The following is a 27,480-nucleotide window of genomic DNA, read 5'->3' as shown; positions in this document are numbered from 1 at the left end:
TAAGATATGTATATACTGGGTACATCTACGCATTCAATTAACATGGTGTGATAAATTCTGGTGCAGTCCACAACAAAGTTAAAAGCTCCCAGATGCAGCATCTATATGTGTGCCTGGAATGACAGCAATTTGAGCTGAGGCAGAGCAGCCTGGGCTAGCAGCAAGTTTGAAGGGTCAGCACCAGGCTCTGGGTCATGGTGTTGGGAAGCAGAGGGACTGGTGGAAGCATGTGAGTGCCCAAAGAGTGGAGTCATGTGGCTAGGCAGCAGGCAGGAGTCTGGCACTCTGCTGCCTGGGCTGACCAGACACAATTTATGCCCAGATCAGTATTTAGGTGCAGTTATTTTCACCACTGTAAGCCAGTACTGTCTCTAACAGTACTATATTTCAGGGGCAAAAATCAATTTGCTGCAGTCTAGTAGTGCCACATGTGTAGATTGTGATGCTTTACACAGCAGCAAATTAGTCTACTGTGTAGTTAAGCGCACATGTAGGTGCATCTGCCGAGTGTCAATGGGATCATCTCTCTTATTCCACATACGATAATAAAGAGACAAGTCCTCAGACCAAGCAAGGTTTCCACAGAAAAATTCACAGGAGGGGATTCTGGGGATCCCAGCTCTAGGACTTTCTCTCATCTCTGATATCCATGTAGTGTGTTGTTCCAATAGAGCTATGTTTTCCAGGCTTCTTCTACAAGATTGTGCCTCTGGAGCAACTGCCTATCTCCTTTCATTTTAACGGACATGCCCCAGCACAAACGCTGCTTCTTGTGGAAGTTAACAGTCTCAGGCTTCTTCATAGGAATCAAGGATTATGTTACAGAGGTATGGATACCCACCTTGTTTTAGGTATGAAGGGGACAATTCACACACAGACCTTGAGGGGTCAAGCAGATCCCCACAAGAGAATAACGGATATCCAATCTAGCAATCTAGTGGCTACAAGTGGCAGATGCTCAGCACATCTCAAGATTGGCCCAAGCAAAGAAAAAACGTAAATAAATTAATGTGAGAGGCAAGGACTTCTTAGGATGATATCTTTTATTGGAACAACTGTGTAGTTGGGTATAAATCTATCCCAACTACACAGTTGATCCAATAAACGATAAAACGATATCATCCTAAGAAATCCTTGTCTCTTGCATAATAATTGGACCATCATGGCTACAACATAATGCTTACGCTAAATAAAATAAATAATAAAATGTATGTTCATACCTGGAGCACCTGGGCGTCCTGGTGGACCTGGAAAACATAGTAAAAAGAAATGCTTTCAATTATGGAATAAATGCCTATGAACATATAAAAATAAATATGAATACCAACAGTAATGGTCTCACAGTATTTGTTATATAAACATTCACAACAAGCTTATATTAATAAATAAAGAAATAAAGGTAGATAAGACTCAGGTGACTTAGTAGAAATTTATTTGCAAAGTTTAGATAAAAATGCATAGAAGTCTGAAAAGGATAAATTTGGCATATCTTGCAATCCAATTCTGCAAGATACTGTACTGGGGCTAAGAAGATCAGACATTGCAATGTACCCTACTGAAGAGGGTCTAGTCTATCACTGGTACATTCCACAACATTCCCAGTATTGTTTGTCAGCTAATAGCATTAATTTAAAGAAAAGTAGTTCAACTAATGTTAATGAAACTATACTATGAAAAAGGGAGAACTCATTAAAAGCCTGAATCCCAAAACTCTAGTGAAGTCAGTGAGAAGCTTAAGTGCATAAGAAACAAGTGAGATAACTGAAAAGTGTCAAACATTTTGAAATTTCTTTGAAAAATAAGGGAAAATATTCAACTTTCTACCAATATGATTAGTTTTAAAATTATGCATATGTCTTTTAAGAGATAAATTATAATTGGGATGCACGCTGGAGCAGATGCAGAGTGCAGCACAGTCCCAGAGTGGCCACGTGCAGAGCCATCTAGTATGCCCCACATGCTTCCCAGGTGTCAACTCTAAGACCCCGGGCAGCACTGGGAGCAGGGTAAAATTATAGCAAAACTATGGAAATGTGAAATATGTTATACTATAAAATGTGAATCCTATAATAGCCAGTTAAAATTAGGGAGGCAGACTATAAGAACCCAATAGCACTTTAGTCAAGATATTATCATATAGATACACTGACACACATAATTAAGAAATTATATTTTCCCTTAAAAAGAAAGACAATAGAAAGTACACACCTTTTTCACCTCTTTCACCCTTTGGTCCTGGAAAACCTGGAGGTCCAGTCTCTCCTTTTTCACCAAAGGCATCCACTGTTCCTGTGCCTATAATCTGAACCACAGAACAAAAGGATAATGGCAAATTCATAGCGTAAAAATTCAGGACTGAAACTTTCCACTGTCTCTCATCTGGAGCTGGCAGGGCCAGTTTGGCCCATGGTACCAACTTAGTGCAATTTCATCAGTTGATGAAAATTGCATTGGCTTGTAACAGCTGAGTAGGTGCACTGAAACACAGGGACCTCTTGCATTCCTAATATTCCCCATTTACCTGGAATGAGCTTGACTAGACAGCTTTAATTCATCTCCGGTTAACAGATGGTACTAAAGTGTCTTAGCCTGGACCAGAATCAGAGTATTCACTATATTTTATTTTACTACAGCTTGTGACTTTTGTTAATACAGAATTCTGCCTGACAAACAGTACCCTAAATTTACAGGAATTATATACATATATACTTATATACATATGCGTGCGTGTGTGTGTGTGTGGCATGCGTGTGTGTGTATTTAGGAATTACATCTTTTTGAATCCTGAATTTTTTATATAAATCAGGAATTTATATACAGAAAAATGCATTCAGGAATTATACGTTATTTGCTGACATTATTATACAATTATACATTATTATGTAAAAGCCTGGCTGTTTACATTATCCCATATAAAAGATAAACACTATAAGTGCATCTCCCTAGGATACTCCTGACTAATATCAACCCACTTTTAAATCTAGGGTAAAAAAAACCAAAACAGAAGTATACTGTAAAATCATTAGACTCGTTCTGAAGTACTTATTGGTACACTGTTAAAAAAGCTGGACTGCTTTAAAATAATAAAGGCAATGGCCTTATTTTAATGTCACAAACTAAAACATTTAAAACTCAAACAATACCAACTGTTCCAAGGACCCCCCTTTTACAAATGTCAAATATACTTGGGCACCCACCCTTTATTTTCATTTAAAAAGTTGTGTTCCTATTGATTGCATTTCGATCAGAACCTATCAAGAGCTTTTTTACAAACATTGAGATGGCTTTGGATTCCGTGTTGCTTATTTCTTTCAACAGTTACTTTATGCCTGCTTATTATAAACAAAATTTTACTTTACTTACTGCTCCTGGAGGTCCTGGAAAACCTTGTTCTCCCTTATCCCCCTGAACAAAAAAATAATTCACATTTTTAAGCTGAACCCTTGTGCAAACACAAACTGTTCTAGGCATTGCATTCAGTTTGGTTTTCTTACATATGGAGAGTTTTATTTACTAGAATCTACTTTGAAAATGCAAACTCTGCACTGCTCGATGCTTTTTTTCTAAATGACTAAATGATACCGTTTTGTACCATGTTATATTTTACAATTGCTTTCCTTGAGTGTATACTTTAGTGTATACTCCTCTTAGTATAGTTGGCCAGCATTTCTCATGCTCAAGCTCCTTTATAATTTTGCCAAATTTTGTTTAATACTTTAGGACTAAACTTTATATTTTGAAAACTATTACTGATTACCGTCAAAATGTATGTAAATTTTTTGCTATGATTTCTGCCCCACTGTGGTAAAAATGAACTAATTACCTTAGGCCCAGGGCTACCCGGTGGCCCTGGAAATCCGTGCTCGCCCAATGGTCCCTGCATGCATATTAGAAAAACAAACAAAGAAAACAAATGAATACAGCCGGACCTTAATAGTGGCAGCTTCCCCAGCTGCACCCAGTCTCCCCAGACACCCTAGTGGGGCATTGTTACAGACCTCTTCTCCCTTATCTATGGCATGTTATAGGTTTTTATTGGTCTTCTGAAAATCATGCTTTGTAGTTGTGTGAAGTGAGTTGTCTGAAGTGGTGATTTATGGGATTTCTTAGGTAAACGATTGTCTGGAAATGTACAATTTAATAGGCCCGTCCAGTAATAGAGTCCTATCTAATAATGGCAATTTATGAAAAATCAAGTGAAACACATACCCGTTCTCCTTTTGGTCCTTCCTCGCCATCTTTTCCAGGTTTTCCCTGTAGAACACAAAATTCCATTCTATCAAACAGACAATCACAGGGAACATCTGACAGAACCCTAAATTTAACATTACAACAGAGCTCATAAGTCCTCCTCTCACAGCTAGAAATGTACAGTGTATGGAAGTGACGAAACTAAGACCACTGAATGCATATATTACTTGACATAACAGCTTACCTAGTAAAATGTAGACCTGCAGAGCATCCCACATTGTTAAATTCATACTGATCTTTTGGAAGGACCTTTAGTAGAGGATTAACATTCTTTTTTGTGAGGTTAAGGGCAGCACCTCCCCCCAAAAAGCACCTTCCCTCACTGTTTCCACCTTCTAGCCACTCCTCAAAGTACAACCAGGAGCCCCCAAACTCTAAACCCAAATACCAATTTATTAGAATATGAGACCTTATTTAATTTACTTATCCTTCAGTGGCTGACTGACTTCATTTCACCACACTCCCCCCACCCCCATTTCCTTCCCACTGCCCATTTCATTACCCACCCCCATCCCATTAACTTTCCACCTCCCAGCTTCATGTTCCCATACCTCGCCTCCAACCCGTCTCTCACACCCCCCCACCTAGAGCAGGGGGCAAGGCTCCCCTCCACTCCCAATGGAGTCCAGAGACCTGCACGGCAGGGGTGAGGAAGGCAACCAGCTCCATTGCGCAGGGCTTCCCCCGGTGGTGTGCTTGTGATGGGAGCTGCACATGTGCCGTGCACAGCCCCGCGCAATAGAGGTGAGCCAGCCTGGCTGTGCTCCTTGCCATCACATGCAGTGCTGGCTGGAGCTATGCGCCACCGGGCAGCAGTGCCTGCATAAGCCATGAGTGCTCTGAGTACCCGCTGCCTTCTGCTGCTGCTGCCAGTGGCAGGGGCTGTGCACCATAGTGGGGAGTGTGTGGAGGGGTCACAATACCCCCCTATCCTTCCTCCCACCCACCCCCTGCCTACCAGAGCTCTGCTGTCCCATTGCCCCCCTGGGCGCACTCTCCATATTGCCGCTAGCCCCAGCCCCATGCTCCCTGCCCAGCTGCAGCTCCCCATCCACCCACTCCTGCTGCCTCCCTACCTGGTGCCTGGAGCAAGCAGGATGCTGGGAAAGCTAATCAGGTCCCCCAGCAGCTGCAGCAGTAGCAGCAGCCACCCCACCCAGAAGCTGTGTATTGATTGGGCCCATCCATGCACAGGGTGGGAGTGAGCCATGTGGGCTGGGTGGGGCACAATTAGTTGGTGGGTGCCTGCAGGCCAGATGAAATTGCATGGTGGGCTGGATCTGGTCCACAGGCCACATTTTGCCTAGCCCTGGATTACAGTGATTTTATTTCTCATGACCCCATCTGCTGTTTCTGTGACCCTATTTGGGGCTGCGACCCACAGTTTGGGAACCACTTGTCTAGTGGCAAAACACAACTATGTAGGCAGGGGACAGTCAGAAAAGGTTTTTAGCCTTAAGGTGTGACTGCTCCAAACTCAAGCTAGCACTAACATTGATCAACATTTGAACAGCTCACAATGCAACATGTAACAAGGCCCTTATTTCTTTCCTTTAGGATTTCTGCATATCACATTTGCATTTTACTCTTCCAGATAATGTAATGTTTTTACCTCACCACAAGTTTTTTCTTTGAATATGGATTTAGGCCTCTTTGTGGATCCTTTTGTTATACCTATTTCATTGAATATTAAAAGGTTTTGGGGTCTTTTTAAAACAGGTGGAGTATTTTCCAAACATATTCATGAGTAAAATGCTTCAATACCATCAGTTGTCTAATGGTTAGAATGGGTTAGGAATGCAAAAATGAACCTAAGAGTGACTTAATATTATATTTTACTAAATTAGCTATATCTGGCTATGAGAAATACTCATCTTCATTATCTCACATTTTACATGTGTTCTAAGGAAGCTTGGGATTTTAAAATTTTATTTCCTGTTATTGTAACATATTGAAAGTAAATGTACATTCATTGTTATCAATTCAAGTATTACCTATTAGCTAACTTTGGACTACCAAAGGTATTTATGACTAATGCATAATATTTTATTGTTATTTCAGGGGAAAGGTATTTTTTTGTTTATGCATTCTATTCTAGGGCTGTAAGGTAATAGTTTTATCTTAATGTGCAAGATTTTTATAAATCTTTTTAAACGGTTATAGTCGGTAAACAAATAAAATTAGAACATTAGTAATGACTGAGTAGTATTAAGGGTTTCTTTTATAAAATGTTCGCTCTATATATTTTGAAAATCCTTTATATGTTCTTTAATTTAAAAGATTAGCACAGAATTGAAAGGGCATCAATACAAGAAAGCTTGAAGACCATTTTCAAAATTAGGGTGCACGTAAACCAGCAATGTATGCAACCCAGTAAAAAGTAAAAGATTAATTCCATAAAAATAATACAAAAACTACATCCAAACCAGAACATTAAAACATGGCAGATTGACAGAACAAGAAATAGCACACAAAATAATTTAAGCAAAATACAACCAATTGAATATGCAACTCTGAATCACATTAATGAAGGAGAATAAGCTGTCCAATTAATCACAGTGGCATCCTATAACAGGTTGCTATTATTAATTGTTGAAAGTGTAATATTAATAAAACAAAAATTAACAACAGTAAACCCAAAACAAATTAGTAAAAAGTAACTAAGGCTGCTGACAGATGTTCAAAAAACCCCCCAGAGGTTTACCAAAAGAAGCCGCACATCAGTTTGACCCAGCTCCCCAGCATCTCAATAGACTGGCAGTTCCTGCGGGGCTTTTTGGCACTTTTATCTAATAGCTGATTGAATCAGCTATTAGATAAAAGTGCCAAAAAGCCCCACTAAAGCACACCATCTATTCAGCTGTTTGGTGAGCCAGATTAAACTAACACGATGCCTCCTCTAGGCATAAGCTGTACTCAGTGCAGAGGAAGGACCAAGCTAAAAGTGAAGCAATGCTTATTTTTCCCCATGTGTGTAAGCAGGGTTTATAACTAGTCCCTCTGATTCATCATTTCATAAAACTAAAAGATTCATATTTTAAAGATGTATTTGATAACATTTCTCTCAAGAATTTTCATAACTACAGGTGCAATGGAAATCATGATCATTTACCAGTCTGGAAATTTTGTACAAGATACGGTGGTGAAATTTGAGGAACTTCTTTTAACAATCCATACCTTGATACTCTGATTTCTTTGGCAACCTCTAGATCTATGTTCCTTAGCCTTTCCAGTGTGATAACTCCTTATTCACAGTAAAATAATGCACACATCCCCCTTTACATTTAGAAAAAAAAAAAGCAAAATGTTTCCCTGTTAATAGTGACAAGGCTATATAATATATTTCTACATAGTTTGAGAGTTTGACCAATTACTTAAAGGAGTAAAATGTGTGGAGAATGAGAAAGTCAGGTTTTATTTTCTTTATAAAATTGTCAATAAAGCCTACCATATCGGTGAATTATAAAAGACAGAAGTTAAGGACTAGGTAAAAATATGACTAAGGTGAGGTTACATGGCCTGTGGTACCGATGTTCAGGGATCCTGGTTTTCTCTGATAAAAAAAGAATCCCCAATTTTTGGATTTAAAAAAATAACCCAAAATTCCATTATTAAAATGAAACGCCACTATATATATATTCTAATATTATAAAAGCCTTAGTCTGTCTGACTGTCCGTCCATCATGCTTTATTCTCACTCTGATTGGTTGTCTCAGCAGCCAATCACAATGCTTACTGAAACAACCAATCAGAGTACTCAGCACAGACAGAAGGGCCACCGTAACAGTGAGGAGTGAGGGTCATGAAACGGGGGATGAGTCCAGCAGTGCTGGCCTCATCCCCACCCCCCACTGCAGCCCTGGTCCATGCAGGCAGAGGGAGACAATGGAGATGGCACTGCCGTGGTAGCAGGGACTGAGCAGGGGACGCCATCCCTGCCATCCCCCTTTGCCTCCAAGGATCAGGGCCATGGCTGGGGGGCCAGCCCAGTACCGCTGGCCTCATCCCTCTTCTGCTCCAGCCTCTCAGTCCCTGCTGTCATGGCAGTGCTGTCCCCACTATCCCCCAACAGGGCCAGAGCAGGAGGGTTAGGCCATCAGCACTGGCCTCACCCCCTTCCCCGGCCCTGCTCCTTGGAGGCAGAAGGGGATGGGAGTGGGAAATGGGCCCAGACCTGATGTGGCAGGGAGGGAAGGGTGAACAGGGGAGAATGGAGCTGAACGAGAAGTGGGTGCAGGCCCAGACGTGGGGCTCAGTCCCCACCCACCCCGCTCCCCTGATGATGGTGGGGACTGAGGACCCAGAGCAGGTAGGAGTGGCCAGCACCACTGGCCTCTCCCACCTGCTCTGATGCACAAGGCGGGATGCAGGGGGTGCAATTAATTAGTGGTGGAGCTAGGTGAGGAAAAGCATCAGGCCCTCTGGAGTGTGGGGGGGCATGGGCCAGAGGCAAAGCGGCGGCAGCACAGGAAGTTGGATGGTGCTGCTCCATCACTCCCTCCCCCACAAACTGATCATTCTTGGTGGGCAATTGGCTAGTGTCTATATACTAGTGGCATTTCATTTTAATCATGGAAAAATATGGATTTTGAGTTACCTTTTTAAATCTGAAAATAGGGGATTTTTTTATCAGAGAAAACCAGGAACCTTGCTGATGTCAGACTAGTTATTCATAATTTTCCATTCTGGCATTAAAATTGAAGAATCTAGGACAAATGCAAAATAAACACGGTAACATGTCAGTTAAGTAAAGTTTTCTGTCCATTTCCTCCCTCTTAGAAGAAAAGTTATACATAAGCTCACCAAACTTAATGTGAATACAGATGACATCTGTTTGCATTAACACCTGGTTAGCACAACTTCTATTTTCCAGTATTTCCCCTGAGAAGATTTATTTTTACCATGTATTCAAGCAATAGACTTCTTATAGCAAGAGCCGTGTAGGAACAACATAGCAGTAGGGTTATCGTATGTTGGCAGGGTTATTGCATGTTGCCACTAACAGGCTGACTGAACTGTATTTCAAACTATGAAACAAACTTTTTATTCATTTAAATTGGTTTATATTCTGCTTTGCTCTGTGTTATTCAAGTTCAATTGAATCAATGGGAGTTCTTCCATTGATTTTTGTGGAACTCAGATCAGACCTAAAATATACTCTAGACTAGCAGTTAGCAGTGTTCTAGACTCTGTTTAGGTCCAAGTCAGCCCAATGTTAAGACCTAGCCACTGCTGCTGCTTTACTCCACTGACCAGCTGTGGTGAAGCTCCCTGCTACCCAGCTGTGATGCAGACAAGAGACCCCCCTGCACCCTCCCATCACCAGAACACTGCCAAAGCCCCACCGCTCTTCAGGCTACATCTAGCCCATGGACCATAGGTTCCTGATCCTGGCTGTACATTACTTCTGAAGATTTTAGAAATTACTGCAAATTTTAAGCATCATGAACCACATGTTAAACTTAGATTAGACAGTAGCAAAACCTCCATGTTTCCTCTCTATTTTATATCTCACTGACAGCTACTCAGTTTAAAAAAAATATATAACGGTACACAGGTTTTATCCAAAAAATATATACTTACCCGTGGGCCAGGTTTTCCACGTTCACCCTTTTCCCCTTTGATACTTGACCCTGACTGTCCCTTAAAAGAAAACAGAGCAATAATTGTTCTCAATATAAATTTGATTTTAGTTATTAGCTATTAATATACTCATTTAAGGTATGTGCATCACTTGATTTTGATCACTTTAATGTTATCAAATGATTACATAATACTTACTGGCAATCCAGGATCTCCTTTTTCACCTGGTTCTCCCTAGTGAAATTAGAAAATAATGTTGATTAATATATGGGAATACTATCTATAAGAATCAATTTATGCCATAGATCATTGATTTTCTCATGTCAAATATATCATTTGTTTCCTAGTTCTCTGGTTTCCTTTAAGCCTTATTAGATATATAGGGAAAGGTAACTATTTAAATTTAAAATGTCATACTAACATTCACATACAATTCACTGTACTAATAACTGTTCTTTATGAGCTCTGATTTTAAAAAATACAAAATTAACTAGTACTTACATCAGTAGAGATGATTCCATTAATGGTGAGAAATTCAATATGCATGAATTGTTCAACTTTAATACATTTGCAATTGACCAGGGGGAAAAAAACCCTGATCACTTCCTTCCTTCAGGAAAAAATCATGAGATGGTGAAGTGTTATTCAGTAAGAGGTACAGCATTTCTGCCACAATATTTTAACCGTAACTTCCTACTCAATATCCACAGATTGTGGCTACTGACAGGACAGGATGCAGGGAATGGGGAGTTCTGTGTTAAAAAAGTTTCCAGCTCTGCAGATTTTAACTGTACCTCCAGAGTCATCTGATCTCTCTGGCGACAGGGGTATTTCCCATGTAATGCTACTACTAGTGCCCTTACTGCACCCATCTTTTACAATCTACGATGTGCAGAAAAAGGAGGTATGGAAAGGAATATGATGTGAAGATGAGGCTACAACAACTGAACTGGTCCGTTTTTGGACTGCCCCTCTTTTTTCTACCGTGATATTTCATCCAAATTGAAATAGGTCTAAGAGGACATTCTTTAATGTGTGAACATGTTACTGAAGTTTTTTGCTAGAGATATATGTGACTTTTCATGAAGTATTACCATATGCAAAATATCGACAAAACCCCAACCAACAATTATTAAGCAAAGCACGTGGATTAAATTTGTATGATCAGATGTAGATTGCTCATTACTATTTCACTTCTCTTTCATTAGTTACCTTGATCACCACTCAGTATTCTGTAATTAAAAAATTCAATAATAGTACTATATGGGCCACATCTTAATTGGTTATTTATGCCTAGAGGAGGAAATTTATTAGAACTTAGGTGACTAATTTCCAAAGAAGCATCCAGGTTGCAGCCCCAAAACACTTCAGGCAACTAAGTCTATCTGGTACCTACATTTTAGACAGCAAAGTTTCATAAATGCCTACACCTGGGCTTCTGTTTATGCATGGGCGTGATCCAACACCTAACTGCCTGTTGCCTACCTAAGTTCTTTCAATATGGGTGCTAGAAAGACATCTAAACTCCTAAGACAGGCCTGATCCATTATGCATATTCCATGCATATCTCACTCACACCAACTGCACTGAGCATAGTCAAAACCTGTGTATTCATGTGGAGGGGAGAAAAAAAGCAGAGCTACAGGATACAAAAGCCCCCTATCATGCTTCCTGGTTGGAAAGCATGCAGAGTCATCTGCAGCCACAGGGATTCTGAAGGACTCCAGCCAGGTGAGATAGCAAGGGTCTGTCATCTGTCCACAGCTAAAGCACTTCAAATGTTGCAACTCTTCCTTTCTGACGTACAGTTTGGACCATTAACTGTTTGACATCCTAGGTACTTAAAACCAGTCACTCTGCCTAAAATTTGAGCTCATTTCTCCAGGATCCATTCTGAAGCCCAAGCCTAGAGATAGACATTTAAAAAGCCTGAGCCTAAATTGATTCAATCTTTGCAGGTTAATCTAACCTGGCTAGGCTAAATCAGTTCGTAACCATACATCCCCTCTGGACTGAAAAAAAGCCAGCTCATGCCTGCAGTGGCTCAGGATAGATGTCGGAGAGTACTAGGGGAGCCCTCCCTTCCCCTCTAAAGTGCTGAGCTGAGGCAGGTATGGCCAGGCTCCAACAGAACGCTGTGATTAGGGAGCCCCCCCCCCACTCCCCCTTGATAACAGAGCATTTGTCAGCTCTGTTATCAGCATTTAGCACCCCATCAGAAAACACAGCTTTGCTCATTAGCTCAAGCTCTATTTAAACAACTTTTTCCAAAGAAAGGAATGTAGAGACATTACCAGCTGACCTGTTGTTTAGTTCCGAAAAGCCCTAAGTGGTCACTGTCCTATTTGCCTTACACAGACACCTCTCAGCATTAGCTAGCATACCACATGCTGGCTATGGTCCATGCTGTGTGAGAGAGAAGAAAGGGATCCCTGCTTAACCAGAGAGTGGTGGGGGAGGGGTGGGGCCACAGGGAAGCCATGCAGACTCTTCTGTGCCTGCAGTCTCTGCTGGAGCTGTTGCTAGGGAGCAGAGGGGAGGGACCAGCTCTGCTGTAGAGCAGAGAACCCCGGCCAGGCAGAGAGCATGGCAGGATGCTGGGGGACTCTGATTTAACTTAAACCAGTAAAGGGCCTGGGACAGACATTGCATAAACCAGTTTGACTCAAGTCAGTAAAGTCTGATACTATATTCAGCCAGGTTTATCTCAAACCAGTTTTAGTTATTTTCAAACTGGCTGTTGTGCATGGAATGTCTGTTCTGTTACAGGTTTAAACCAGTTTCTGATCATTGAAACCGGTTTGTATGTAATGTCTGTCCCTAGCCCAAGTGACAAAACTGGGTTTAGCTTCAAATATTCTTTTTCTCACCTTTTCTCCATATATGACTGTACTCCCTTTCTCTTTCCGTTGCGAGTCAGGTCCTTGTGGACCTGGAGGACCTGTAACTCCTTGTTCACCCTAGTAAAACAAAATGGAAAATTATAATTAGAAATAATGTTTACTCTGAAAACAATTATAAATAAAAAACAACAATATAATGTGGGACTACCATTTACTGTTTAAGAAGTGACAGAATATTACTTTAGCAAAACTAATCATCAAATAACCCTAAAGACTACATATCTAATTGCAAAAGAAGCAATCATGTAACAGGGTGGCAGTCTAAGACATCTCTCCATTATTCTCAGAGAAGGAGACAAACCTTCCAAAATTGCTGAGTAATTAGTACTGATTCATAATGGAGGCCCATCTTGTTATTTCTGAAAGAATACAAAATGGTTTGAGCATCTCCCTCAGAATGAGAACCCATGGTGCATGGGTTTATTCCATCCTAAGTGCAGGATTTGGCACTTGCCCTTACTGAAGCCTCAAGAGAGTTCCTTTGTTCCAATCCTCCAATTTGTCTAGGGTACTCTGAATCTGAACCCTACCCTTCAGCACATCTAATACTCCCCACAGTTGGTGTCATCTGCAAACTTGCTGACGGTGCACTCTATGCCATCTTCCAGGTCATTGATAAAGATGTTGAACAAAACCAGCCCCAAAACCAACCCCTAGGACACTTCACTTGATACAGGCTGCCAACTGGACATCGAGCCATTGACTACAACCCTATGAGCCTGATGATCCAACCAGTTTTCTATCCACATTACAGTCCATTCATCCAACCCATATTTCCTTAGCTGACCTGGTACAATGTTGTGGAAGACTGTAACAAAAGCCTTGCCAAAATCAAGGTATACCACATCTACTGGTCTCCCTGTGTCTACAGAGCACATCAGTTCATCATAGAAGGCAATCAGGCTGGTGACTGCAATCACATCAGCCAGCTCCCTCAGCACCCTTGGGTGCATCCCATCCAGCTCCATGGACTTGTATATGTCAAGCTTTTCCAAGTAGCCCCTAACCTGTTCTTTTGCCACAGTTGACTGCTCACCTCTTTCCCAAATTTTGCTTCTAGGTGCAGTAGTCTGCGAGCTGACCTTGACTGTGAAGACTGAGGTGAAAAAGGCATCAAGTATATCAGCCTTTCTGCAGTCTCTGTCACTAGGTTGCCTCCCCCATTCAGTAAGGGACCCATACTTTCCCTAATCTTCCTCCTGTTACAGGCTTCCCAAGGGAACCTGCCCGTGAGTTCCCTGTGTGAGTCAAAGTCTGCTGTTCTGAAGTTCAAGATCCTTACTCTGCTACTTTCCTTCCTTACTCTGCTACTTTCCTTCCTTCCTTTCCTCAGGATCCTGAACTCAATCATCTTGTGGTCACTGCAGCCCAAGTTGCCATCTACTATTACATTCCCTACCAATTATTCCCTGTTTGTGAGCATCAGGTCAAGAAGACCATGGCCCCTAACTGGCTGCTTCAGCACCTGCACCAGGAAGTTGTCCCTGACACTCTCCATAAACTCCCTGGGTTGCCTTCACACTGCTGTATTGTCCTCCCACCAGACTTGTCAGCAGCATCTGATAATCAACAACCAGAGATTCCTTACCAAAAATATGCAGAATGACAAGAGATCATTCCAAAAAATGGAGATTCTAAAAAAAACTGTGGACAAGCATAGCTGACTGCAGAAAATGAAATAGCATACCATAAAGGACCTATAGAAAAAAACATCTACATGAATAATCAACTAGTCCCTCCCAGGACAAGAAGTTTTATCTATATGGATGACTTATGTATCACCACCCAAATCGCTGACCTCTCAAGTCAAAGCTTTGTTAATATCAGTGCTCTCTGGGCTCCGACTACTACATCAAAAACCAATGGAATGCCAATCTGACTAAAACAAAAATGAATTTTTTTTACTGCTAGAAACATAAGAGGAAAAACAACACATTATAACCTGGAAGGAGCACAATTTGTCATGTGCAAGAATCATTCTACCTGGAAATGATACCTGACCATGGGCTTTCTTTTAGGAAAGCAGGTTAGATGGACCCAAGCAAGTTAGATGAATGGACAATACAATGGCTAATGAAATTCAGTGCTGATAAAAGCAAAATCCTGACAGTATGGAAAAATGTAAATCCTCATTCACTTTAAAGGTGCATCAATTCAAGGGAAGGACATTGGTGTCAATGAGTTGCCTACATGGAATGCAGCTGTTTCAAGTGTAGCTCCAGTCAATAAAGCAAATAAGATGTCAAGGTGTACAAGGAATGAAATGGCAATTAATACAGAGAAACATTACAATGCCAGTATATAACTCCATGTTGCAGTCTCTTGTGAAACAGTTTTTGTCACTATAACACAAAAAGGAAATTTCAGAATTAGATTCAGAAACACACAAAGAAAATGATCAAAAGCCTCTCATGAGGCAGAACTGAATAAGCTATTACTGTTTACCTTAGAAAGGAGACAAACAGTATATACAATAATAAGTGGCCTAGAGAATCGGAAACGAAACAAGGAGACCTTCAAAGAAATTAAAAAGGTAGAAAATGAAAAGCTAGCTGTTCAAAGGAAATATTTTTCCAAACAGTGTAGAACTCATTACCATAGGAAGCTGTTGAAGGGAAGAATGAAGCAACATCCAAAAGGAGACTAGATACACCATACCAGTAATTTATCATAAATTAGAAAGGGATAGTAAACTTCATGGTTGAGATGTGACATAACATTCAAGGCATTTGTGCCTACTGGAAGGTCTTTATAATTTTCTCTGAAACACCTGATACTAAATGCTGTTTTAGACAGCACTGGACTTGATGAATGTCAGAACCTATTTCAGGCAAATCATATTCTGTGAACCTTTATAGTAATTAATTTACTTATTAGGTGGTGATTTAAATTTTCTAAAACATAAAGAAATCACCACAACAGCCAGTCTTTAAAATTAGCACAGTCCCAAAGACATTGCTAGCAGTTGTATTTTATAAGATTCCAAAAAAGAGGGAGTTACCTTTTCACCTTTTGGTCCTTGAAAGCTCAAGCCCATATGACCCTGAAAAAAAAATGCTATTGATTTAGCAACATTTATTTAAATGTATATTTTGTCTGAAATAGAAACTACTCTATATAAATATATGGAAACTCATCTAACCCACACTGTTTTTCCGACTTAAATTAGTTACTCACAAACCCCAATTTTTATTATTAATTTCTTGTAGTGCCTGCATTGTATTAGGCATTTTCCAAACATAAAAAGCACATATGACAATAATGAGACTGGATAATTTTTTTAAAAAGCAAACAGAAGACATGGGACATAAGGGAAGAGAAAAACTGACAGGTAAAATGACTTTACAATGATAATATGCATATAATAAAAATTTTAAAATATAGCACATGCATACGTGGGTAGGAAGTTTTTGTCAGTCAAATACATTTCTTCTCATGCTTATCTTTTTTGAGATGTAAATATACAGATGTACAACCAATCCCAAATGATTCTATAGCCTTACTGTAATATTTATCAATGTCTTTTGTCTTTAGCTCACTGACAAGTTCAACTTAACAAACATGGTAATGGTGGGATCAGAGCTAGCATGTATATTTTGCCTCCAAATAAATGTCAGGAACAAACACTGGACACCAGGTCCCTTTCGCCTGTGTAGTAGCTCCAAGAATATCTGCAGCAGTACTTTTTGGATCGTGACAGTCCCACATTCTTTTCCTCTGCTCTTATTACCCTCTGGCAGCTAGGACTGGTAAATTATGCAAATGTTTTTTTTTCTTCCCACTAGATACCAGACGATGCTGCAGCTTCTGCCACTTTTGCAAACAACCATGAGGAGCCACTGCAACTCAGGAGGAAAGAAAAGGGGTGATTCAAGGTGGAGACTACAAATACCCATGAGAGATGCAAAGGAACAGATAATCCCCCAAAGTGGGCAGAACAAGGTGTATCAAAGGTGACAGAAAGTATGGAAGAAGGGAACTGCATAGAGAAGTAAAAGAAAGAAATAACAATTCTCATTGTAAAGCCTGAGGCGGCAGCAGTCTATGACAGAATTCTCCTTCATACTCTGCATTGGCCACTCCTGGCCACCATCAGGAGAATAAGAACAAACATAGGTCATCCAGAGTTTGCTTAGGGCATAAGTGGCTGCAGACTGCTGAAATTCACATTTTAAAATATTCATGCAAACTGTTTAAGTAGAAAGCGGGAGTTGCCTTTCAACCGTTCCACAGATTCTGACCAAAATAATTCAGCAACAAAATGCAATATGGCAGATGTCAAATTATGACTAATGGCCATTATACCATTTCATAATAATTTTACTAATACCTCACTATCCACCTCTCCCCTCCACAAGCCCATTTATTGTTTTAATCTACCTGTCACTTCTTATCAATAACTTACATTGAAAGGTCTTTAGGAGAGGTTATGGTTTTTTTCAATAAAAATGTATAAGGTCAGTGAAGGTCCAAATATTCTCAAGTGAGTTCTTAGGACTCTTGAAATAATAATATAAAAAAATAAGAGTAATCAAAATAGGATGAAAAATACATGTTAATATAGTAAAACGTTCCCAAAGTTTGACAGTGTCCAATATTGACAATTTCAATTTGTTCCCCAAAATGGTCATAGAATGTAAAATTTAGTGGTGTTTTGGTCACATAAGAGAACAGACTTCAAGAGCAGTATAAACAATGCCCCTTTGTAGGTACTGTTAATTAATATATACTTTTAATTTAGAAAAAAAAAAACACCAGAAGGCAAGCAATTTATCTGTCCTCTTTGGGAACTTAGTTTTCAGCCTATCTGGAAACTGATTTGTAAAAATAATAGCATAAATGTTTGCAGTGATAATTCTATCTGAGAAAATTCTCACCTTCTCTCCTGGAGGTCCCGGTGGCCCTGGCGGACCCTGTAAGAAAGGACATTTTAATTTAGTTCTGCATATCACATTTGATACTTTTTAACTGATGTTGGCCAGTGCAAATGCTAGCCCTTCACAAGTTCATTTAGCGGAGTGAGAAAAATATATTTTTTTTTCTCAACACTTTTAAATGGCAATTAGATCCGTTATTTGCTTCAGCTCATGAATTAATGCAAATAATAAAAAGCGAGTACTATTTGTCTATAATATGCCACAAGAAGCATGAGACTGCCACTTCACAGTGAAGAAGTGTTGGAAGAAGTGTTGGAAACCTAACATGTAGGAAGCGGTGCTAGCGATTTGGAAGCCAGTGTTTGTTCATTCAAGTCATTCTTGAAAGTCCAGTCTTATGACAACTGTACCATGGAAAGTGTCATTTTTTTCAAATCAGATATAAAACTGCAGGCCACTTGAACTGACTGAGTAATCTCATATTTTCTTTGTTTGGATAAATCCTTGTTAATGCAAGAAGTGTAACCAATGGCCATGACCAAACTCTACCATCATTACATTACTGCAGGAACAGATCCACTTTACCAGGGTTTCCTAATAATTTTACAGCACGAGATCCAGAGGACTGGAATCATAAAAGAGATTGGCCTGAACACAGATCATTATAATAAAGTATGCTGACTTAAAAAGATGAGATTAATTAGTTCCTACCTGATGTTATATGTGTCCGTAAAACGTAAAAACCCAGAATTTCAACATCTACTATACCTGTCAGCATTTAAATGCTTTGAACTTTTAACACAATAGGAGACTTTTTACATAAATTGGAGTTCCTTTTGCAGTTGTTCCTAATGGTATATCTAATAACAACCTCAGCAAGCATTCTGATTCAGGTTAGGCTGCAAAGCCAGCAATATATTATACAGGGGTTCAAGATGGGAGAAACTCTAAGAGTTTATTTTAAAAATGAAAAAAGAAGGGTAGATTCTAACTAGCATTGGAGTAAGTAGGAGTTATGAGTTTACTGATAAAGTAAAATTATTCCCTTTTACTGTAACATCACAGTGAAGTCTGGCAGAGCAAGGAATGGAATCAGAGCCTTGAGAATTGTAGGCTAGTGCTTTCTAATTGCTAGACCACCCTTCCTTGCAGACCTTTTCCATATAGCAGAATAGCATAAATCATCATAAAAGAATACTTACTGGTTCTCCTTGAATCCCAGGTGGCCCAGTGGGCCCTTGGATTCCTGGAAATCCTGGTATACCCTGTATAACAAAAAAAAAGAAGCCATTAATAAGAAGGTGCATATTAGGTAATATAACGTTGCTTATCTAGTTTAAGACTGACTGTTCTTTAGTTAAGACTTACTGGTAGTCCAGGATGGCCAGGAAAGCCTTTTTCACCCTTTAGGGTAGGTGGTCTGATGCTGATTACTTCGCCTGGATCTCCCTATGATTGAAGAACATAAAATAAAGGTAAAACATTTACAGGCACACAAATAAAGCATTCAAAGCACTGATGTTAAACCTGAAGTAAAGTACAAAATATAGCATGTACATGGAAATCCAGAATCATTGGGGAAGACTGTTTTAAATGATAGCAAAGTAAAGTTAGATTAGACTTTGAGAAAACCTTTCTATTGTTAGAATATACTACCTCACCCCATCTGAGAACATAAGTTCAAAATTAAACAGGCTATGGGAAAAAATGGTCTATTTCCCCCTCCCTAAATAACATACAACCAAAATAAAACAATAGCATTTCCCAGAATTAATTCACATCTTTCATTAACTCTTCTGGTATCAAATAAATGTAATTTTCATATATTCTGAATAGGTCACAAAACTTTATGATTAAGTCATATTCTTTCAGTTGTATCTTCTGCATATGCATGGGGGGAAAACCCCACCAAAGTGCCAAAATGTTATATTACTATGAGCCATTTGTTTCCATATGAGAGAAAGAGATAATAGTCTTGTCACTACAAAATTGTGATTACACTTACGATTTACATCTGATTGCCATTTCAAAAGGTACCCATTTATTTTATACCCAAGTCTACATCCTGACAAGCGTAGCTGTGCAGTATGTGACACCACAGACACGTCTGTGGCACCACATATCACACATTCGGGTGTTTTCTGCACTGCAAGGTAGATCTCCTTGGGTCAAAAAAACCTGCACAAAAAAGCAGGACGGTGCACAATGGGGACAGTGTATGCCACTTAAAATCAAAACCCAACCAGCTGGAGTCATGGAGGCTCCCAGGACCCCAGGTAAGGCTGCTAGGGCAGGCCCAGTGCTGGCCCCAGTCTCCCCTACCCCGCCTGGGGTAAACTGCAGTCCACTAGAGGGTGCTTGTCACAGGTGGTCCTTGGGGACAAGTTGCAGCAGTACAAGGTGTTGGACAAATGTCCACACTTGTGTAGACATGGCCCAAGTATGAAATACTACCCTTTTGATTTAATATTTTATTTTTTAGAATGAAAGAGAATGTAACACATACTTAGCTATCTATACAGTCGGTTTTCATATATACTAAAATTCAATTGTTTACTTAATAGGTAAAAGACCTGGCTGATGTTTCTGGCTGTCAAGCTGTATCTCAAGAAAATCTCTGTGGAAAACTGACTCAGCAGGTGAAATGCTGAAGTTATCCTGATAACTTCAAAATACATATATGCTTCAATCTTAAAATGAAGTTAAGGATTTCTGTGCTACAGGGTGAGCATCAGGCTGGTTATACATACTGAAAAGGATTTACTTTATGCTCTGTCACTGTAGCCCAGCTATAATATTTATTCTATACATAGGATTTCTGCATGTGCTTAACTTTATGCACAGGAACATAATCTGAGTTTTTTGTGAGCAATGGAATTATTTTATGTGTAAAAACGTTGCAGCCCAAAAACTAAGGGCTGCTAATTTTAGTAGGCATAGGTAATCTGAATTTTTACTTCTGATATGAGTGCGTTCATTTTTAAGAACAAAATTTACCTTAATTCCAGGAGGTCCTGGGGGTCCCTGCAAAAGAAATACTTTAAAATTACTCCCTTTTTGAAGCATACATTGTTATTGCTATACAAGTTTCACAATATTTAAAATTTAAAGAATCACAGGCGGAAGGGGTGAAGTATGCATCAAAATATTTGCTTACTATGCTCCCAGTCAATCCAGGTAAGCCTGGAGGACCAAGGGGACCTCTTTCACCCTAAAGAGAGCAAAAAGAATGACTCTGTTGAAAAAATGCATTCTTGGGGTTTATAATTATACACAAGAAAATTATAGTTAAAAATGTAAATTGCAACCTTTGTGCCATTGCAACCTGGGATACCAGGTGGACCAAGTGGACCATCTTGTCCAGGGATACCCTGCAGTTAGGACAAAAGCAGAAACAGTTACCAAGGCAATGTTGATCCAGGCAGGATGTAATTTTTGATGTTCTTTGACATTCTTTGTAAATATATATATGCTTCATACGTACCGGAAGGCCGGGGTTTCCTGGATATCCTGACGAACCTGGTGGGCCCTGTAATTAATGAAAACGTATAAAGAGGAGAACATAAACATTTCAAAATTATAAGACAGAATCACAAAATTAGCCCAAAATTTTAACTATGTTATTTAATAGGCAAATTAAAATAAATAAATAAATTTGGCTTTTTCTTTAATTTTGAAAAACCTTATTTTTCTGTTTTCTACAATAGGGACTCGATAAAAACTTTAAAGCACAGGTAATAAAACTAAGCAGTTCTAGTTTTGCACATTCACCACAGTCGCTCATACTATGAAATCTACTATAAATTTATCTTTATGCAATAAAAGATGATGGTAATACACTACTGCAGTTGCTTCCTCATCTCACATAAGTCATGTTAATTTAGCTATTTCATTCTGATTACTCTAACAATTGCAGAATTTAAATGATTATATTCTTTTTTTACCAAACAGTCGCTGGTTTAACAAATCAGAATTTTGTCTGATGGCGTCCTTCTCATGCTACTGACTTATTTAGTCTTCTAATGTTATCAAACTTAAGTCCTAGCAAACCAGAAAGATACATGTGCTCACTCTAGCTTAGGTGATACAGTTTTATCCTGAAACTTCTTAGTACTAGTAAAAGAACAAGCTGTCAGTGGTGGTGAACATGCAGAGTCGTAAAATGCATCCAAATCAGCATAACACTAGATTTATTATTAGCATTAGCAGGGATTGAATTGTGGATCTCTTGATAGCTTAAGACTCCCTTAGTTCACAGCCTACAACTGATTATCAACCTCTATAGAGTAGAGCCACTAGAGAGGGATGGAGGGCCACAAAATGTGTCAGCAGAATTCTTGTATGTAGATTTTTGCAAAATGCAAAGCAAGATAGCCTTCAGCAGAAAAACATCTCAGGTTCTCTTTCAAGCAACAAAAATGTAAGATGTGTCACAATCATACAGAATTGACAATAGCAAGAATGACAGCTGCAATATCATAGGAATACCTAAAATGGGCCTTGGTGTTTTGATAGAAGTGCAAGGTGGTTTTAAATAAGGTAATAGAGGCAGCTTGGTGATACAGTTTAAGGAGGGCTCTTCCTGTGGATGCAAAGTGAGTAGCAAGGCCAGGGGCCATTGGTATTATTGGTGGAATGATAAACACCATGATAGTAGCAGAAGACCAGGACTGCAGAGAAAAACAAGACTGGAGAAGAGGCCATCTAAACAATATCTCTGTTCAAGACAGGATAAGCTGTCTAAACCATCCCAGATAATTTTTGGCCTAGCCAGCACTTAAAAACTACTAATCATGTGGATTCTGCCATTTCTCTGGGTAGCCTATTCCAGTGTTAGAGCACCCTCAGAGTAGAAAGATCTACCTCACACCTAAATCAAAACTTCCTTGTTGCAAGTTAAGCCCATTATTTCTTACCCTGTCCCCTGTGAACACTTGAGAGCAATTGACTGTTGTCTTCTTTGTAACAACCCTTTTTTGTATTCTAAGCCCTCCTACGTCTTCTTCAGACTAAATAATTCCAGTTCTTTTCATTTTATGTCATGTTTTCTAGACCTCTAAATTTTTTTTGTTGCTCTAACCTGGATTCTTTCCAATAAATATGTAGACAAATTGAAATGCAGTGCCAAAAACCAGACACATTACTTTAGACTTTGCCAATGCTGAACTGAGTGGAAGAACCACTTCCCATGACTTGAGTATAGAACTTCTGTTAAGACACTCCAGTATGCTTTTAACTATTTTTCAAAGATATTACTGTTGACTTGTAAGCACTTGCAATCCACTGTAAATCCCCAGTACTGCAATCTAGCCATGTGTTCTCCATTTTGTGCATCTAGTTTTTCCACCCTGAATGCACTACTTGTCACTTATCCTTCCTGAATATAGTTCATTTCAGACAATTTTTCTAATTTATCAAGGTAATTCTGAATCTTAAGTGTGTTCTCTAAATTGTCTGTCACCTCACTCAGCTTGCTGTCATCAGCAAATTTACTAAGTGAATACTCAATTCCATTCTCTAAATTACTAATGAAGATAATTGAACAATGCTGGACCCAGAACAGATTTCAGTTCCCCTGGGGAACCTCACTTGATGTCATCTCCTAGAAAGCTTTCTTACAAACTATTAAACAAATACAAGCAGGTACTCACTCGTGTTCCCTTTGTTCCTGGCAGCCCTGGTTCTCCAGTATCACCCTGCAAGAAAATCAAATGCATTTGTCTTTCACGGCAACAATGGTTTAGATGAAGGGTTGGCAACCTTTTTATCACTAAGGGCAACTGCTGACAACCCACATTCCTCAGCTGTTAGCAGATGCTGCAAGAGAACTGTATAGAAAAAGGCAGCCACTAGAATCCTGAGGATGCCTCCTCTGCCACTGTGGTTGGAGCAAGCTGCCATTTCACTGAACTGCTACGGGCCGGATCCAATCTCTTCACAGGCCAGATCTGGCCCCCAGGCTGTAAGTTGTCAACCCCTGCTTTGAAGAAGTCTGATCATATAAAGGTGTGACTATATGGCACAAGCCAGTGCCATGTATAAGACACCCTTGCTAGCTCTCCACGTGCTAGCTCTGGAATTGGAAACAGTATAACCCAGGGGTGCTCAACTTAGTGGCGCTCAACCTCTCCAAACCCATTACTTAGATAAGTGGTGTGAGGCTGATCTGCAAGCTAGATCAGCATGAGGCTGGTCAACATGTGGAGCTGGTCTACAGGGCTGATCTGGCATGCCCCTGTGCGTGGGGTTGGTCCACAACACAAGCCCACATGCTGGACCTGGCTGTCGCACAACACTGTGCACTGGCTGAACCCCAAGCACTGGATCCAGCCATGGTACAAGCACATGCTGACATGATCTGGCATGTAGGGCCATGTCATCTGGTCCATGGAGCTCCCCACAGGTCCAGGAATTTGGCAGTGGCAGTTAATTGCTCCCAGGGCTGCAGCAATTAACGCTGCCACTACTCCCCCGCTGTCAAATTTCTACACCTATGAGAAGCCCTGTGAGCCAAATAACATGGATCCCTGGATGGGAGGTTAAGCACAACTGGCACAGCCATATCAGCACAGTGCTGCAGCTGGGTGAATTAGCTCTAATGAGAAACAGGGTTTATTAGATTGGGCTGCGCTAATACAGCTGCACTAATAGAAGTACCCCTTGCAGATCTCAGGGTATCGCTGCATGGGACTGACCTGTGCAGTGTTGACATACACAAAAATATTAAATACAACTTACCTTAAAACCTGGCGGCCCAGCAGGACCTTCAGGTCCTTGCATTCCAGGAAACCCTATCAGACCTTGAAGTCCAGGCAAACCTCTTTCACCCTATGAAGAAAAAGGATACATCAGCCATCGGACACTTTTTCTAGCACTTCTAACCACTGAAGTGTCTATATCCGTTTACCCTAAGACTTTATAGTCCATCCGTATGTACCCCTCCATCCTGACCTAACTGTAGACCTATGCAGCTATTACTAAATTGAATAGTAATTTAAATACCCAAACCCAGTAAAAAGAAGATGAAAAGCTGCAGATGGGGGTCTGTGTTTAGAACTATCACCATCACTTCTCTTATAAACAAGTTATTCCAGCAGCTTTTGGGGCTATAGACTTTGCCAGTTAGGCATGAGCAGGTAATGTGGAGCTAAACTCCAGGAAAGTTTGTGATAAATCACCTCCCAAGTGTCTCGGTACACAAACCTTTTCACCCTTTGGAATCTTTCCTGCAATATGGGCCAAAAGATGGACTTTCACAACCTTTGGGCTTGAAGATTTCTTTTTTCTCCTAATGATGGGTACAGCTCTATATTTATTTAAATCAGGTAAATCTTCTGTTAACAGATTTAAAACTAAATCTATATCACTTTCTGGACTAATGCTCTAGCTACTTAAATTTTCACTGAATTAGAACTCCATTGCCCCTGGCAGACATTATTTCCATTAAGCAACAGGTAATACTGCTTAATGGAAACTGTCATGTCACTAATGAAATCATTAGCAGCTTTACCTGATCAAGGATTGCAGAATTTACACAGAAGGAAAAGAAAAATATATTGGTATGTCTACAACTGACAAGAGGAAGCATAACCACACAGAATATACTGTTCCTTTTAAACTACCATGTAAAGTAGGGAGAAATTGCAGTACATTTGAGAAGAAAAACAATTATGATATGCAAAAAGGCAAAGGAAAATGCGCCTCACTATAGACAACTGAAAGCCAAGCAGACACTGAAAATGTCATATTTTCAAAGCGTGCTTGCATGTACGCGTGTGCACACACACAGATAAATGCAATCAACAAAACTGAAACTGCAAAATGAGAAACTGTAAAGTACTACATGACTTAAACTGACATACAACCAAATTGGAACTAGACTTTTTTGTAGGTGCACAGCTTAGGTAGAAGAGCAAAGACACCCCACACTGCTTGCTCTGCATAAGGATTATTTATTTAATTATTTATTCTTTGGTAGCACCTCAGGGCCAACCAAAAACATTGATTTATAATATTAGACATTGCACCCACAGAGTAAGAGCCTACCCCAATCTCAGAGAATTTACAATCCAAGTAGATGGGGAATACAGAGGGCAAGAAAAGGGAAAAAAACAGATATACAATGAACTAAGGGGTAACTGACAGATGTCACGTTAGCTGCACATTTTTTTTGAGGGAAAAGGTTGGTGTTTGGGGGAGGATTAATTGTCTGTGTTGAGTTCTACAAGGAGGGTATCAGCTACATGGAAAGGTGAAAGAGAAGAGAAGGGCATAGAAGCAACATGGCCAGAGAAAAGACGGGGAAGAGAGGGAGTAGAATATGAGGGTCAGGTAGAATCAAACTGAGGTGGTGAGGACATGAAAGAGGGGCCATAAGAGGATTAAAGCAGTCATCACAGGCAGGAGAGAGAAAAGTATAAAAACCAGCCTGATGGCCAAGGGTTCTGAAAAGTGATGCTTTCCATGTCTATTCCTATAGCAGGAGGTCCTCTGGCCTACAGGATGGAATCTTCCGGGAATTTCCTTTCTCCCCCAAACCCACATGCTAAGGGGAAGGGTTTCAGTGGATGTATCTACATGAGGTGATAGCAATGCAGTAACCTAATTCTACTGCGTAATACCGTGCAAGGCAAAACCCATGTTAATACACTACTGTGCAGTTAGCATCCCTAAAAAGTCATGCACCAACACTACTGCACAGTAGCACCAGTTACTGTGTGTTAAGTTTAGTACTTGGTTATACAAGTACTAAACTTAATGCACAGTAACTACAGTGCATTTATGAATGTGTAGAGACCCAGTACTCCCAAAGAGATGCCATCCTGTGGACCTATGTCCAAAGGGTCCTCATGAAAGTTGGATGTGTTGTAGTCAAAGTCCTGCCCCTTACTCCTCCCTTTAAGAGGAATTTTTTTTTAAAAAAGCAGTGAAAAAATCCTCTTCCCTGACATACTGGTACTTGAAAATGGGGCATGTGCCTGGAAAAAAATTCTGTTCTTCACCAAAATATTTGCATTAGAAATTAGAAAATATTTAATTAGAAATTCACAAGCAGTGCTCATAGAAATTGTACTTCTGATTCCATTTATTTTCAGGAGGCCAGGTCTCCTGATTGGACAGCACCCACAATCATGTATCATTCTGAATATGGAAGGCACTACATCTTGGGACCTCTGGCCATGACATATCAAAGGGTATGAGACATCTAGGCAGTATTTCTAAATAAAAATACTTAATTTTGGACAATATATTTACTTTCTCAAAAAGAAAAAATTTCCCTGAAAAGTACACAAACCAGCATTATTTAATCAAAAAACTAATCCTCTGATAAAAAGTCTTTTTTTCTTTCAGTAAATGCTTAAATGTAATGGTCACTACTATTACCCAGCATGCTTGCTCAAGGCTGTCGGTTGCTAGAATCTCAGGGAAGGTAAAAGATTATATACACAAAAGAGAAAAGAAAACAAAAACAAAACAAGAAAGTCTCCAGTCAAAAACTATAAAATCTGAACTCTAAGACTGATTTGGAAAACACTTTTTTTTTTTAATGAAAAAAGGGTCACGATCCAAGAAGAGACTTCCGAAGAAATGTGGAAGTAATTATTTTAAAATCTTTGGAGGATATCTGAAATGTTAAATAGATTACCACAGTTCTAAAACTGGCTGCCTTACTGGTACTCTAGTAACAAGTCTATCTATAAAAACAGATATAGTATAATTTAAGAACAGGATTTTACATGGAATCCTAGATATTTGCTCCCATGACCTGCTTGGAGATGGAGAGGAGAGACAGATGACACGGTTCACCATTGCTCATGAAAAATATAATGTGCAACAAGAAGAAAACTAGACACTTTGACACCAAG

At 39.8% G+C, this 27,480-nt stretch overlaps 1 protein-coding gene across 1 annotated transcript in view; it reads right to left on the bottom strand.

Moving 5' to 3' along the window:
- COL4A1 (collagen type IV alpha 1 chain) overlaps positions 1-27,480 on the bottom strand; it is a 196,212-nt gene that overhangs the window by 74,392 nt on the left and 94,340 nt on the right. Inside the window, exons 3-20 of the mRNA XM_090047161.1 lie at positions 24,353-24,442; positions 23,266-23,310; positions 21,099-21,143; positions 20,923-20,985; positions 20,772-20,825; positions 20,612-20,638; positions 18,983-19,063; positions 18,817-18,879; positions 17,615-17,650; positions 15,739-15,780; positions 12,705-12,794; positions 10,033-10,068; positions 9,835-9,894; positions 4,210-4,254; positions 3,824-3,877; positions 3,364-3,405; positions 2,209-2,302; positions 1,221-1,247 (exon numbers count right to left, since the gene is read on the bottom strand). Coding sequence (XP_089903287.1) covers positions 1,221-1,247; positions 2,209-2,302; positions 3,364-3,405; positions 3,824-3,877; positions 4,210-4,254; positions 9,835-9,894; positions 10,033-10,068; positions 12,705-12,794; positions 15,739-15,780; positions 17,615-17,650; positions 18,817-18,879; positions 18,983-19,063; positions 20,612-20,638; positions 20,772-20,825; positions 20,923-20,985; positions 21,099-21,143; positions 23,266-23,310; positions 24,353-24,442 — 994 coding nt within the window. The remainder of the gene's footprint in view (positions 1-1,220; positions 1,248-2,208; positions 2,303-3,363; positions 3,406-3,823; positions 3,878-4,209; positions 4,255-9,834; positions 9,895-10,032; positions 10,069-12,704; positions 12,795-15,738; positions 15,781-17,614; positions 17,651-18,816; positions 18,880-18,982; positions 19,064-20,611; positions 20,639-20,771; positions 20,826-20,922; positions 20,986-21,098; positions 21,144-23,265; positions 23,311-24,352; positions 24,443-27,480) is intronic.

This window comes from Crocodylus siamensis, chromosome 1 (genome assembly GCF_052110815.1).
Source record: "Crocodylus siamensis isolate JL-2025a chromosome 1, ASM5211081v1, whole genome shotgun sequence".
Taxonomy (NCBI): Eukaryota; Metazoa; Chordata; order Crocodylia; family Crocodylidae; genus Crocodylus; species Crocodylus siamensis.
Note: the sequence above shows the minus strand (reverse complement) of the source record. Positions and strands in the feature narration are given on the sequence as shown.